Source organism: Heterodontus francisci, chromosome 30 (assembly GCF_036365525.1).
Source record: "Heterodontus francisci isolate sHetFra1 chromosome 30, sHetFra1.hap1, whole genome shotgun sequence".
Classification (NCBI taxonomy): Eukaryota; Metazoa; Chordata; class Chondrichthyes; order Heterodontiformes; family Heterodontidae; genus Heterodontus; species Heterodontus francisci.
Window position 1 is genome coordinate 40320481 of NC_090400.1, and position 15808 is coordinate 40336288.

Genomic DNA, 15808 nt, shown 5'->3' on the forward strand with positions numbered 1-15808 from the left:
CGTCAGCAAACAGGAGTTTACCGATGAAGGCCTTCCATACTTTGGTCTTCGCTCTAAGACGGGCAAGGTTCAACAACCTGCCATCTGATCTCATGTGGAGGAAAATTCCTTCTTCTGAAGACTTGAATGCATGTGAGAGCAGCAGTGAGAAGATGATCCCAAACAGTGGGATCATGTGTTGCCTACCAATAATTAATTGACTCCACATTCCCATTCACAGCCCAAATTCCCCCGAAAATTTATGTGAACAGCTAATCAATACCACAGAACAGATTCCCATTTAACAAAAAAAAGTATAATTCTGCAGGCTTCAAGTATCTGCAATTTCATAGCCGGACTGGTATCCCGATAGTCCGGGGTCACTGAAATAGCTAACTGGTGACAAAACTGTCTACAACTGCAAAGAAAAGGAGGAATCTAACACAGTATGTGGAGCTGTAGGGCAAGTCATTGTTAGTGTTTCCGTACAGACATTGCCACTGCCCCTGGGGCCTTTCATGCAAAATTGCAGCTCCCAGGCAGCAAACTCCAGCATCTAAAGTTAATGCAGAAATTTGCAGGATATCAGGCTGTGTCAAATCACTTGCCCTACTGCTCAGTGATCTACAACTGTGCACAATGGATCACAGCTAAGAATAGGAATCCTCAGGGCGGACTTACTGCACACTTGAATCCTTTTGTTTTCCCATGCATTTCCACGTGCTTCTGTAGGCTCCATGCTGACTGGAATGATTCACCGCACTCAGTACAGGTAAAACTGGCAACGTTTTCATCCTTTATCTTGGTGAGTGACTTGATGGCTAAATGTTTCCATCGCTTCAGCCGCTTTTGATGAACCTAATAAAAGGAACACGCAAATAACAGTTCAAGAATATTTATTATCGATTCTATGGTAAGACAAAGCGAAATCAAAAACAAAATACTTGCAGGTTCCATTTATCTTGCATTTTATTTTAAATATTGTATTAAAAAAACCCATCCTACTTCATTTTTTAAACTTTGAATCGGTCACATACAACAAAGTAGACTGAATAAAACAATAAGGAACAAGCCACCAGCTCCCACTAGCAGGCTGCTCACTTACAATTAGAGAAGATCTAATAATGGCATTCTTCTGTTCGAGGACAATCCTACTTCCATAGGACAAATAACTACATTCTAATATTTTTTGGTACACGTACAATCTAAACTAGTACTGGCTACCATTTTATGAAAATGAAGTCTCCCTGTTCAAATTAAGATTTCAAGTTCCATTATTCTGATTGCTTTCTTTGCATCGTCAGGTCCTTATGCAGCAGAAAAGCAAAGCTATGCTGCTCAAGGATTGTTAAATCCCATTCTTCAGCCAGTGATCACTTTTAATGTTAACACTCACTATGATTTGGCCCTGCAATCTGTTTGTTTTAAATGACTTGGCATCCACCACTGTTGAATCAAAGAGTTAGCATTATTTACCTTCTGTTTTGCAGGTCTGATCACACCTGACCCTTTCAGGCTGCCAGTAATGCAGTTATTGTCATTTGCTGAGATGCAGTCCATCCCCAGAGTTACTTCTATTTCTGGATTTGCAGCCTTGTGTTCATACTGGTTCTCCACATTAGTCTTCACATTTTCATCATCATTCATCACCACACAACAGACTTCACCATCAAATGCTTGCAAGTCATCTCCATCCTCTGAACCTCTCCAGTGAGATCTTTCCTGGTCTTTGTTGATGATGCTTCCTCTTTCATCAATTCTGTGTGATTGATTACTTCCAACTACACTGCATTTACCACCTGCTTTGATAGCAGGTTCAAAGAGTTGAGAGATTAGAGCAGATTCTTTCTCAAAGGTCTTTTTATTTGCAACTTTGCTGGTCGACAAGTTTATTTGCTTTGAAGTACAAAAATGGGCTTTGCTAGCTAAATTATTTGACCTGTCATCACAGTTTTCTTTCTTAATTTCCATTTCAAGCTGAATCCGTTTACACAGGCTAATAACTTCCTCCATCTTGAGATGCTCAGCAACACTAATGATGTCGTTCAGGTGAAGCATTTCAATAGCCAAGCAGGATGTGTAACAGAAATCCAACAAAGGTAAAAAACTTGGTTTATTAAAACCTGCAACATCAATTAAGAGAAAAAAAACACATTAATAGACGAAAAATAGTTCAATTATATTATTGCACATTTGAAACATTAGCAAAATTGTGATTGACTTGTATTGCAGTAAACCTCCTACTTTTTCATTCAGAACATTTAATTAAATATAGTCTTCTCGCCCCAAGCCTCAGACTATTTTATTGTGGAGAGTATCATAAACAAATGCAATTTTATTCTCACCTGACATACATGAAGGAACCCAGATTTATTTCCCCTCTCTAACTCATTGAAGTAGTGTTCTGTATTTACCGTTTCTATTCACTGTGCTATTTAACTGAGGTCACCTCTCAGTGACATCCCTTCAAAGCTGAAGAGCCCAAGTTTCTCCAGTTGTTGGCTCATTTGATAAAGTAACGTATAACAAAGTTAAAGCCCATGGAATAAAAGGGGCAGTGGCAGCATGGATATGAAGTTAGCTGAATGACAGGAAGCAGAAGGTAGTGGTAAACAGTTGTTTTTCAGACTAGAGGAAGATATATAGTGGGGTTCCCCAGAAGTCAAGTGTTAGGAATACTGCTTTCTTTGATTTATATTAAATGACCTAGACCTGGGTGTGCAGGACACAATTTCAAAATCTGCAGATGGCACAAACTTGAAAGTCTTGTGAATTGTGAGGAGGATGGTGATAAATTTCAGATGATTTAGACAAGCTGGCAGAATGGGCAGACAAGTGGCACATGAAATGCAATGCAGAAAAGTGCGAAGTGATTCATTTTTGTTGGAAGAACAAGGCAAGGCAATGTAAAATAAAGGGTGCAACTCTAAAGGGGGTGAAGGAGCAGAGAGACCCAGGGCTATATGTACACAAATCACTGAAGGCGACAGGGCAGGTTGAGAAGGCAGTTAATAAAGCATATGGGATCCTGAGCTTTTTAAATAGGGGCATGAAGTACAAAAACAAGGAGGTTATACTGAACTTGTATAAAACCCTGGTTTGGCCTCAACTGGATTATTGTGTCTAATTTGGGCGGCACAGTGGTTAGCATCGCAGCCTCACAGCTCCAGCGACCCAGGTTCAATTCTGGGTACTGCCTGTGCGGAGTTTGCAAGTTCTCCCTGTGTCTGCGTGGGTTTCCTCCCACATGCCAAAGACTTGCAGGTTGATAGGTAAATTGGCCATTAGCAATTGCCCCTAGTATAGGTAGGTGGTAGGGAAATATAGGGACAGGTGGGGATGTGGTAGGAATATGGAATTAGTATAGGATTAGTATAAATGGGTGGTTGATGGTCGGCACAGACTTGGTGGGCTGCAGGGCCTGTTTCAGTGCTGTATCTCTAAACTAAACTAAAATTTGGTCACCACACTTTCAGAAGGATGTTAAGGCATAAGGCAGTGCGCAGAAAAGATTCACAAGAATGGTTCCGGGGATGAAGAACTTCAGTTATGTGATAGATTGGAGAAGCTGGGGCTGTTCTCCCTGGAGAAAAGAAAATCAAGAGGAGATTTGATAGAGGTGTTCAAAATCATGAGGAGTCTGGACAGAGTAGATAGGGAGAAACTGTTCCCGTTGGAGGAAGGATCAAGAACCAGAGGACACAAATTTAAGGTAATTGGCAAAAGAAGCAAAGGTGACATGAGCAAAAGACTTTTTTTACGCAGCCAGTGGTTAGTATCTGGAATGCACTGCCTGAGAAACTGATGAAGGCAGATTCAATTGTGGCTTTTAAAAGAGAATTGGATAATTATCTGAAGCAAAAATATTTGCAGGGCTACAGGGAAAAGGAGGGGGAGTGGGACGATATGAGTTGCGCTTGCAGACAGCCAGCATGGACACGACAGGCCAAATTGCCTCCTTCTATACTGTAACCATTCTATGATTCTATAACTCAGTCTTCTGTTGCTAGGAATCAGTCACATGGCTCTTTGTACACCAATGAAAATACGCATACAAAGCACTGTTTTTTCCCTCCCAGCAGCATGTGCCGTAAACACTTGTGAAATGACAAGTCTTCATCAAACAGCTTCAAACACAAATAATGGTGCAAAAGCAAAATGGTGGTGTGCCAAGTTGCATTTTATCAGAAGACACTGCCGTACAGAAATGAAAAAAGTTTTTTTTTTGATAATCACAAGGAAAACTTTATAAACTTATGACAGAAATAGACATTTTCCTTACCTGCCAGCTCCACTACTGCTTCCTGACTTGAGGTGGCTCCTTTCTCGGTGAAAAGGTCCTGGAAGTACTTGCTGTTGGCAGCCAGCACAGATTTGTGTGCCCGGTACTCCTCTCCCTCGATAAGCAGGGCAACGTCACAAAACATATTTACAATCCGCTGCTCATTCAGCTGATCTAGCACGCATTGGCTGTGTCCTGTGGAGGTCTGCTTTACAATCCTCTGAAGCTCAGCCTAAGATTTTTGCAGGCATACATTTAGATTTTGAATGAAAGTGTCCTTGAATCCCACTACAAACTGATGTCACTTGAGCTTGAACTGTTTATAAGCATCAACCAAATATTAACCAAATCAGCAAGAAATGGTCTTGGTTACCCATGGAGCCTTTTGAGTTGTATTTGTTAAACCCGTTGTTTTAAATGCAATATAGTTATCTCCCACTGTCCCTTTATGGTTGTTATTAATAGTTTTGTTTGGCCAGCTGCAATGATCTGTTAAAATCACTGATGGGTTTTTCTAAAAGACACATGGTTTGCCATTCTAAGCGGCAGAAGATACTGAGAACTTCAATAGCTTCTTCATTTGAACTGGAATATTCCACTATTGTGAAGTGCTCCAACTGACTGAGCAAGTTACAGCAAGGAGCATTTCACAATAGTGAAACATTCCAGTTCAAATGAAGATTGCAAGCTGCCTTCAGAAAGACATTTAAACTACCTGTCCCATCAAACATGTTGTTCTTAAGTTCTGATTGGATTTCTTTTGTACTCACCTGGTTACAGGGTTGATCTGTAAAGTGTTTTTCATTTCCCTGAATGTGTTGTGCTCCCATACTGTCTTCCAGAGCATTCCGGTGAGGTCTTACTGTTGAAGCGTTTTTCCTTTTGACAGTCTCTTGGCTTATTTCTGGATCTGTGGGCAGGTCTTCTAACAGATGGCAGATTTTGTCAGCACCATACCCGCATACTTCGCACTGTTTGACAAACTGAGATATTTGGCTCAAAATTCCTATTTAAATAAAAACATTTCAAAAAATTTGATCCAAAAGACATTTTCAAGTTAAACAAAAAGAAAAACTAACACCAAATAATTAGCCATTCAATTAACAACCAGGCCACTGACCCAACCTGTGCTAGAATGCAGACTAGATACTAGTGGGACTCGGGAGAGCTAGCAAATGAAATAATTTCTTAAAACATGAACAATTCAGAAGCAAGAGAAACCAAAGCCATATAAATTTATCTGTATTATCTTAGGGTGCATTTACTCTGTAACTGTGGCTTAGTGTGTTGTTGCAGCTGCAGTGTAACTAGAGTCTAAATCTGGTGTCAAAGCCATACTCGACATCGGGAGAAGAGGACTGAGACTCCCTGGAGGAGGGAGGTCTTATTTTGCTTTGCAATTTTAGTTTGGGATTTCACATCACAATATCACTCCACAACTTTAACATTAATGCAAAGCATTACGCCAATGCTAAACTTGTAGCATGAATGCTCCATGAGTCTACAAAATATAATGGTTAATTAGATGCTACATTTAAGCATATACTTTACCTTTGCTAGGTTTTCAAACAAGCATACATTTTAGGGGTCATGTTTAAATAAAACTTTTATTAAAAAGTATATATTTTCTATAAAAACATTTTGAATAACCACAACTTAATACTGCGTTAAGGGGATTCAAAAATGATTTAGCAGGTATCTGAACAGAATATCACATTACAAAAGTTTTTTCTAAAATGTTATTTCAATTAAGGTCAATGAGTATTGTTCAACACCTTAGCGAAAGTTGCAATTCAAAACTAGCTCGTTAGTGGATGATTAATGCTGTCCAAACAACTCCAAACAGTAGCTTTGCAAACAAGTTGCTAGGCAGTCTGTGGGCAGCTGTACATCACAGTGAAGGCCTGCTCAGGTCAGAGAAAAAAAAACCCAATCCAAACCCGACAGAACCACATCAGACCCGAGCCCGACCTGGCCCGAGACCTTCCATTTTTTCCCGTGCCGGACCTGACCACCAGAATGTTGAATCCATTTTTCACTTTTTCAGTTTGTGCAGATAAGCAACAAAAACTGTAATTGGACTTGAAAGGTTGTTGAAAGATGAAGATTGGAGCCACGAAGTCAGTGATTGTTTGGTCACGAGTTAAACAGAAACCCATAGAGTTGTGCCCAGACAGGTTGTGCCACCCTGTACCAGTATTGCTTAAAATAAACACAGCAATTGCCCAAAGACTCAGAAAATATCATCATACATTACCTAGACTCCTGCTTTACGGGTTGAAATACTTGCTGCAAGTTTATCCAGTGAGCAGCTGAGATGCAGAGACCAGGAAGGTCCTGAGTGATTAATTATTATAAAATATACAGTATTAATATAAAAAATATAAAATGATCACTGTTAGGACTCTATCACTCAGGACCTTCCTGGTCTCTCCATCTCAGCTGCTCACCGGATAAACTTGCAACAAGTATTTCAACCCGTAAAGCAGGAGTCTAGGTAATGTATGATGATACTTTCTGAGCCTTCGGGCAATTGTTGTGTTTATTTTATGCAATACAGATACTGGTACAGTGTGGCACAACCTGTCTGAGCACAACTCCATGGGTTTCTGTTTAACTCGTGACCAAACAAACAATCACTGACTTCGTGGCTCCAATCATCAGCCTGGCTAGCTCAGTCGGTAGAGCATGGGACTCTTAATCCCAGGGTCATGGGTTCGAGCCCCACGTTGAGCGTTCCTTATTTTGGGCGGCACAGTGGCGCAGTGGTTAGCACCGCAGCCTCACAGCTCCAGGGACCCAGGTTCGATTCTGGGTACTGCCTGTGTGGAGTTTGCAAGTTCTCCCTGTGTCTGCGTGGGTTTTCGCCGGATGCTCCGGTTTCCTCCCACATCTGAAGACTTGCAGGTGATAGGTAAATTGGCCGTTGTAAATTGCCCCTAGTGTAGGGAGGTGATAGGAAATATGGGATTACTGTAGGGTTAGTATAAATGGGTAGTTGTTGGTCGGCACAGACTCGGTGGGCCGAAGGGCTGTATCTCTAAATAAAAAAAAACGTCATCTTTTTAAACAATCTTTCAAGTCCAATTAATACTGTGTGCCCCGACCCGGACCCAGCTGGACCCGAGCCCGAAAGTCGGACCCGGAAGTGCGACCCGACCCAAACCAGACATGTCGTGGGCCCCTTCGGGTCGGGTAGCAGGCCTTTACATCACAGGCACCAGATCACAAATTTTGGAATGTTTTTCAAAATAAAATAACAAAATAAAAAGTTAAAACTGTAAATGCTGGAAATAGACAGCAGGTCTTTCAGCATCCGTGAAAAGACAGGCCACTATGTTTCCAGTGTATACCCTTCACGAGAACCCTCGCACAGCTCCTGTATACTCTGTGGTCATTAGTCTCCCCAGGTCATGTACGTCAAAGTTTTTCTCTGTTCAGACTATTTAGATTGGTCAGTTTAAGGGATACATCTGTTGTTGTTGATTTGGTGGGTAGTGCCTAGTGCACGTGGAGGAATATGGGGTGCACAAAGAACTGGAGCGTGTGATACATGTGCAGCTGCCAATGGTTGGTGGTGGCAGCGGCAGGGTGGTTGGTGGAGAACAAAACCAGCAGATGGTAAGGGAGCTCAACAACAAAGTTACCCTTGCTGGAGATATTACTTCTGTGAGGGATTGATGGGAGTAATAGGGATGGCAAGAGAAGGATGGAGAAGGTATGGGAGAGATGGATGAAATAGGATGGGGATGGCATGGGGAAGGATGGAATGGCATGGGATCAGGATGGCATAGGACAGCTGAATGAGGTAATGGAATTGGTTAAGTGTGTCAAAATGGCAGGGACAATTTGATACATTTCATTATACAAAAGCTATTCTTCTTGCTAAAAATTCACTAGATTTGAATGAAAAAAGTTTTAGAAAAGCTGTCAGGTGAATTGAAAGAATACATCATCACTGATTCTACAGACGAAGATAATAGTCTGTTCCCTCCAGAATTTCTACACAGTCTTAACTCCAATGAGGATGCCATCACACCAACTTAGACTCAAGGAACAAGCAGTTATAATGTTGCTACAAAATTTGAATCCTTATCAAGGACTTTGTCATGGAACCAGATTAGTAGTTAGGAGGCTGTTTTCTTCGATAGATGCTGAATTTATAAACAGGCAGATTTTGAGGAACTGAAGTGTTTATTCCGAAATAATATTGAGCCCGTCAGATGGAAACCTGTCTTTTCAACTCAGGAGAAAACAGTTCCAATTTGATTGTCATATTCTATGACTATAAACAAGTCACAAGGCCAGATTCTTGACAAAATTTTATATTTATATTCGTCTGTTTTTACACATGCTTCATGTAGCTTTTTCCAGAGTGAGAAGTTTTGATTATTGTTTCACCAAAGACAAACAACTAGAAATACTGTACTTAAAAGTACTATGGCAATAGTTATTTAACCACAAATGTTTTGTGGGTCCCTGCTAGTTTATACTTATCACATTTTCTTTCCCCCTTGCACCAGCATTTATGGCTCCTGTGTCTATGTTTATTAATCCCCCATTTTCTTTAATTCAGTCATGGTTGGTGGACCTCCCTGGCAAGATTTTGACCCAGTGACGATGAAAGAACAGTGTTATATTTCCAAGTCAGGATGATGTGTGACTTGGGAGGGGAAACTGAAGGTGGTGGTGTTCTCATGCTCTTGCTGCCCTTGTCCTTCCAGACGGTAGAGCTGGCCTATTATTTATCACTTGCCAGACAGCCTGTACCGCCCCACTCCCCAGCCCATTCACCTCTCCACCAGTAGCCGCTGCTGACATTGGCGCTGGTGATCTCCCTCGAGTAGTGCCGGCCGCTCTGGCTGATATGGCAGCGCCGGAAAATCTCTCGGCGCCTCGGCTCATCCACCACCACCTCCAGCTCGTCCAGGCGCCCGCTGTCCCTGCGCCGCCGCTGGTAGAAGAGCAGCCCGTCCCGGAAAACGTAGCAGGCGGCGGCCTTGCGGATGGCCCGTTTGGTGTGCTCGGTGGTGCCCGGCGCGTACGGCTGCTTCTTGTGGGTCAGGTAGCGCACGATGGCTCGGTAATTCTCCGCGCTGGTCATCCTGCCCCGACCCGTTTACCGGAGAAAGGAGACGGGAACTCGGCGACTGTCCGCACCGCATTCCGTTCCGGGGTCAATCAGTACCCGGATCTATGAACTTCATTTTCTCATTTGCAACAGCTGGATGCATTGAAGAAAACAGTAAAGTTTGCATTGATCCTGGTTATGATAAATACTTGGGTGTTTAAAAAAACTAGGCAACTTTTAAAGGTGCCTTCTCCTTCTTCCAAGAATGTTACAATAACTCATAATATTGCTTTAAACCTGCTTCCACGTTCTGAACAGCATTGAAGAATGACACTCACCAGCTGCTGTTCAGCCTTAATAAAACAACTTGAGGGAAGCCACTCGGCTTCAACTGTTCTATTTACTTATGGTGAGACACTCACAACGCCACCTGCTCCCAACACTTTGTTACATGTCGGTTAAATCAAACACGACGCAGAAAACGATCTCGCACCATCAACATTTGGCTTCAGAAAAGAGTTCATAGAAATATGTATAGGTCGCACACAATTAGGTGCAGTCCAATAAGAAAAATGCATTTATCAAACACGTATAGTTGTACTGTCAGACTTCCGGATGGCCGAATCACTTTTTCATCTGGACAGCTAGGCATAGTTTACAGTACGTTATTTCTATAAATTCAATTAAGGAATGAATTTCAATAGTTTGGAGTTGTGTGAATTATCTCAAAATATGAGAAAAGGAATGGCAATAGGTGGTGAGCAGCATATCTACAGTAGATGCAAATTACATATAATTTTCATGCTAAATAACTGCCATGTTCTTACATGAAAGAAGAAGTTAAATTTAGAGATATCTTACCCACAACTCTGTCTGTTGTCTTCCCACAGCTCTTGATTTTGCACTGCCTATCTTCTGCCAAATGTCAAAGAAAGTTCAAAATGGTTAGAGAATAGATGGTAGTGAATCAATGGCCCTGCTGCTAATCAGGAGGGCAGTCATACCTCCAATTCCCCACATACCACATCCCAAACTCAACAATGGCACAGAGACTAGTGCTTCATGACCAAGACTACTGAATTGGAGCATGGCCAAGGGGGCTGAAGGCAAAAAAAAAGAGGGGTAGAATGAAACATATTATCAACAATAAGTTCAGAGCACTTGTTTGCTGTGCAAAGTTATCCACTTCTCACATGCACAATGGAAAACTATCCCAAAAAATGATTAAGTTAGTCTTCTTAAGGAAGGCAGGTCTACATCAGTGTTACAAAAACATATGCAAAAGTTTAATCACGTCTTTAATTTGACTGGATTTATCTATTAGTAACAGATTAATGTGCAGGTTGGGCACTTTTGGAATCTATTATTAAAGAAGTCTTAATAATGCACTTAGAAAATCATAGTATGATCAAAATCAACATGGTTTTATGAAAGGGAAATAGTGTTTGACAAATTTAATTATTAGAGTTTTCTGAGGATTAACTAGTAGGGCAGATAAAGGGGAACCAGTAAACGTAGTATATTTGGATTTCCAAAAGGCATTCAATAAGCTACCACACAAAAGTTTAATACACAAGAGAAGGGCTCATGGAGTTGGGGTAATATATTAGCTTGGATAGATGGGCAGGAAGCAAAAAAGTAGGGATAAATAGGGCATTTTCAAGTTGGCAGGTTGTGACTAGTGGAGTGCCACAAGAGTGCTGGGGTCTCAGCTATTTATAATCTATATTAATGACTTAGATGAAGAGACAGAGAATAACATATCTAAGTTTGCTGACAATACAAAGCGAGATGGGAATGTAAGCTGTGAGGAGGATAAAGAGAGGTTGCAAAGAGATAGAGATAGATTGTGTGAATCAGCAACAAAGTGGCAGATGAAGTATAACCTGGGGATGTGTGAGGTTATTCACTTTGGTCACAAGAATAGAAAAGCAATTTTTTTTTAAAAAAGGCATGAAACTTGTAAATGTTGATGTTCAGAGGGATTTGGGTACAAAGAACACAGCAAGTTAGCATGCAGGTACCGCAAGCAACTCGGAAGGCAAACGGCATGTTGGTCTTTATTGCAAGGGGAGTGGAGTACAAGAAGTCTTGCCACAATTGTACAAGCAAGACCACATCTGGAATACTGTGTGCAGTTTTGGACTACATATTTAAGGAAGGATATACTTGCCTTGGAGGCTGTACTGCCAAGGTTCACTAGATTAGTCTCTGGGATGAAAAGTTTGTACTATGAGGAGAGGCTGAGTAAATTGGGTCTACATTCTCTGGAGTTAAGAAGAATGAGAATTGATCTAATTGAAACATACAAAATTCTGAAGGGGCTTGACAGAGTAGACACTGACAGATTGTTTCCCCTTGCTGGGGTATCTAGAACACGGGGGCACAGTCTCAGAATAAGGGGGCAATCATTTAGAACTGAGACGAGGAGAAATCTCTTCACTCAAAAGGGTTGTGAATCTTTGGAGTTACACTAGCCCAGAGGGTTGTGGATGAACCATCGTTGAATATATTCAAGGCTGACAGATTTTTGGTCTCTCAGGGAGTCAAGGGATATGGGGAGCAGGCAGGAAAGTGGAGTTGAAGCCGAAGATCAGCCATGATCGTATTGAACAGCGGAGCAGGCTTGACGGGCCATGTGGACCACTCCTGCTCCTATTTCTTATATTATGTTCTGTAATTCAGCCTTCTGTGGCATTTGTGCAGCAGAATATTTGAATATTTGCCCTGCCTTTATGTCAAATGGTCGCCATGAATTCTGATGGTGAATACGCACCTCTCTTTTGGATTAAAGGAATTGGCGAGCTCTTTCTTTGTCCCTCTCCATCCCCACATTCCTCCAAAAAGAAAGCTACAGGCAGCAGACTTTGTTCCCAACCACCTACCTGAAAGTGAGGGAAATGTGCAGAGCCCTACTGGGGCCACAGCTGTAGTGGAGAATTGAGGAGTGAACAAGAAACTGGGGCTGAGGAGAGGGGAAAGGAAAAATAAATAAGTTACAATATTCCAAATATATAAAGGAGTAAAAAGAAATGGAACCACCTTAACACAAAAAAGGGTCCACTTTGTATTTGAGAGGGAAGAAATAGCAGAGGTGCTTTCTTCACTTTTTACAGGGGCTGGTGAAAGCATTGTTGGTGGAGTACTTAAGGATGATGTGGAAAAACCTCTATTTGGGATAAATATTTAAAAGGAAGTAGTATTAAAAAAGTTTATGGGACTGAAAGTAAAACAAAAAGGTCTGGGGCTCAGATAGCATGCACCCCAGAAGGAAACTGAGGAGGAAATAAAGCTGGCATTAATATTTTTTAAGTGTTATCCATTCTCCTTCATTAAATGGGGAATAAGGCAGGAAATTACAGATCAGCTAAGTTTTATGTTGGTTGTGGATAAACTTCTAAATCCCATAAAAAAACAAGTGAGCACTGAGAAAGGGAATGCAGCTACATGGTATATCGGTAACCATGGGGCACAAACTCCAGATTATCACTAAAGGAATGAAGTTTGGGAGGGGGGCGGGGTGTGGAGTTAGAGCATTTTCTTCTGTTATTAGAACATGGAATACTTTACAAGTAGCTACTGAGGCAGTGACTAGATCATTTAAAACTGAATCAAGTATTTGAACAAATATGGATAAAAGAGCAGGAAAATTGAATTAAAACTTCAAAACATAACACCAGCACAGAAATTATGGGCTGAGAGGCCCCTTCTTCGCTGTAACTTCTATGATTCTATAGCAACTGTATTGAAGAGTTGCAATCCCATTATGTAAATGTATTGTTGCTACTAAGAAAAGAAGCTCAGTACTTTCCATCTTCGCTATCTGCGATGCATTATGGTTATGTCCTGGCAAGACAAAATCACAAATGAGGCAGTCCTCTCAAAGGCAGAGCTCCCAAGTGGGCACTAATCAGAGGTGGCTTTGGTGGATCGGACACGTCCACAAGATGGAAGACAGTCGCATGCCCAAGGACCTTCTGTATGGTGAGGTAGCTGGGGTCAGAGGACCAGTGGGGTGCCCAAAGCTCCACTTCAAGGATGCTTGCAAGCCTGACATGAAGGCCCTAAATTTTGACCACCTCCCCTGGGAGTCAACAGCTGGTGAAAGAGGGAAATGGCAACAAAACCTGTGGACTGGTTTGCACTACCACGATGACCAGTTGCTACAACAGCTTGGCAACAGGCACCAACATCAAAAACAATCACAGTGTCACTTGGCAGTTTCATATGCAACACTTGTGGCAGAACTTGCCTCTCAAGGATTGGCCTTCACAGCCAGCAAAGGTGCACTGATAAGGCACCCCACCGAAATGAATTTTTTCATTCTTGTCCATCATCTTTCGTAGATGGAAGAATGCCAACATGAGTTTGCAACGAAAATCATCAGAGATACTGGAATTACAACCAGTAGCAACATCAAATATTTACAGTAGTAAGGCTACCATAAGTGCCTCCTTCATCTGCACTTTGAGAAAGTATTGGAAGTTTGGACAATAAAACATGGAAGGCAAATAGCTCGTTTGCCAAGATGGCTGCAATGCCCCTTGCTATGCTGCTGTGATTAATATCCAACTCAGTTAGATAGAATTTTGCAGCACAAAACAGGCCATTCAGGCCAACAGGTCAATGCCAATGTTTATGCTCCACATGAGCTTCCTTCCATCTTACTTCATCTCACTCCATTAACACACCTTTCCATTCCTTTCTCCCTCATGTACTTGTCTATTTTCCCCTTGGATGCATTTATGCTAGTGAATTCCACATTCTCACCACTCTCCAAGTAAAGAAGTTTTCCCTGAATTCCTCATCGGATTTTTAGTTCACCAAGGGAAACTACTGACTTCTCATGCCATTACCCTTCTAGAACAGAATATGTTACAGGACAGAAGTATACACAAAGACATCAATATAATTTTTTTTAAAAGATGCACTAAGTCCCATAGAAATTTGCACATCCAGTTTGCCACTCCATAGCTTAAATTACGATTTTATATGGAATTTCAATCATACTGTTAAGACTTCATTAATGACTCCAAAACCAATTTTTCTTGTCTACCCCTGGAAACAGACGTACTACAGAGTCATTTACAGCACAGGAGACCATTCAGCCCATCAAGTTCATGCTGGCTCTCCATGGAGCTATTCAATCAGACTTACTCCCATGGTCCATCCCTGCAAGACTATTTCCTTCAAGTGACCATCCAATTTCCTTTTGAAGTCATTGATTGTCTCCGCTTCCACCACCCTTGTGGGCAATGAGTTCCAGGTCATTTTACGGAGTAAAAAAGTTATTTGTCATAGTCCCCCTACATCTCTTGCCCAAAACGGTAATCTGTGTTCCCTAGTCCTTGTACCATGTGTTAATGGGAACACATTTTCTTTGCCTAACTTATCTAAGCCTGTCATAATGTTGTACATTTCTATGATATACATACTGTGGACAAGAAATTTATGCAGACAATAACTTCAAAGTCAGAATTTAACCTTACTAGATATAATGGACTAGATATACTGGGCAAAATCTTTTCAGTGAACTGCTTAAAACAGGACATTTTATTTACAAACCTGGTACGTTGGCATATTGACAGTCTTCTACAATCATTAATTGTGGTTGTGATATCTGTTAGTGGCTTTATCAGGGAAATCACTAATACTATGCAATTTCCATATTATGCACAGATATCAAGGGGAGCAATACACAAATAAGTAAACTTTCAACATTACCACATTCATGTTTTGCTACTAAAAACAAACACCTTTTAAGTGTCAAAATTACAAAATAAATTTACAAAAACTGATCACAGTTAATGTAATACTGGGTTTGATTTTACAGACACAGACGAATTCTGATTGTTGCAATTATAGAGCCCCGTTTTAAACAGACTTTGTTAATAGACTTTGTTTGCTTTGCTTGCTATAAAATACACTGTTTGGCCATAAGTCCTGCACTGCCTTAATCTCATTGGCCTATTATTAGTGTTGGGCCAGATCGACAGATACTGTACTGTAGTAAATGCAGGCAGCCTGAGAGCAGAAGACTGGCACTGAAGAGCCCAGGAAAGTGGCATCAGGCCAATACTTCTGCACCAGGACCACACCAAAATGAGAAAGTATTGAGATATTCACTATACCAGATGAATGCATAATGATTTTAATGATTCAAAAATTTTATCAATGTTAAAATACAAGTCTTTTCAAATCAATTTGCATTCTCATTTTAAGATTTGCATGTAAACTGTAACAGAATGGCTGCATTTGCTGACAAATGCAACCACCAAGTGGCACAGTACTGACACATGCGCAAATGCAGCCTCATCGACTGAAACGTCACTGTCTGCAGCGTCTCAGGCAACTGCCAGAAATAAAAGTGGTGCTGCTCAATTTGTCACAAAAAACGAATTACACCCAAGCTCCCTCAATGGCTGCAATCACCATCAGTACCAGTTTTTAAAAAATAAAATGTCCTGTTTAAAGCA

General features: G+C 41.2%; 1 protein-coding gene and 1 non-coding gene across 17 annotated transcripts in view; one reads left to right on the top strand and one right to left on the bottom strand.

Moving 5' to 3' along the window:
• LOC137346696 (zinc finger and BTB domain-containing protein 11-like) overlaps positions 1-15808 on the bottom strand; it is a 61218-nt gene that overhangs the window by 29176 nt on the left and 16234 nt on the right. For 15 of the 16 annotated variants that reach the window (XR_010968759.1, XR_010968758.1, XR_010968755.1 and 12 more), the window contains 6 exons: positions 10194-10247; positions 9056-9485; positions 5032-5267; positions 4262-4493; positions 1456-2102; positions 661-837 (listed from right to left, as the gene is read on the bottom strand). Coding sequence is in view for 11 of the 16 variants with exons in the window: in XM_068010398.1 (XP_067866499.1) it covers positions 661-837; positions 1456-2102; positions 4262-4493; positions 5032-5267; positions 9056-9365 (1602 nt within the window). In the remaining 5 variants the exon portion in view is untranslated. The remainder of the gene's footprint in view (positions 1-660; positions 838-1455; positions 2103-4261; positions 4494-5031; positions 5268-9055; positions 9486-10193; positions 10248-15808) is intronic. The other variant, XM_068010401.1, reaches the window with a different exon arrangement.
• Positions 6925-6997, top strand: trnak-cuu (transfer RNA lysine (anticodon CUU)). Its single transcript has one exon. It is a non-coding gene; the product is annotated as a tRNA-Lys (tRNA).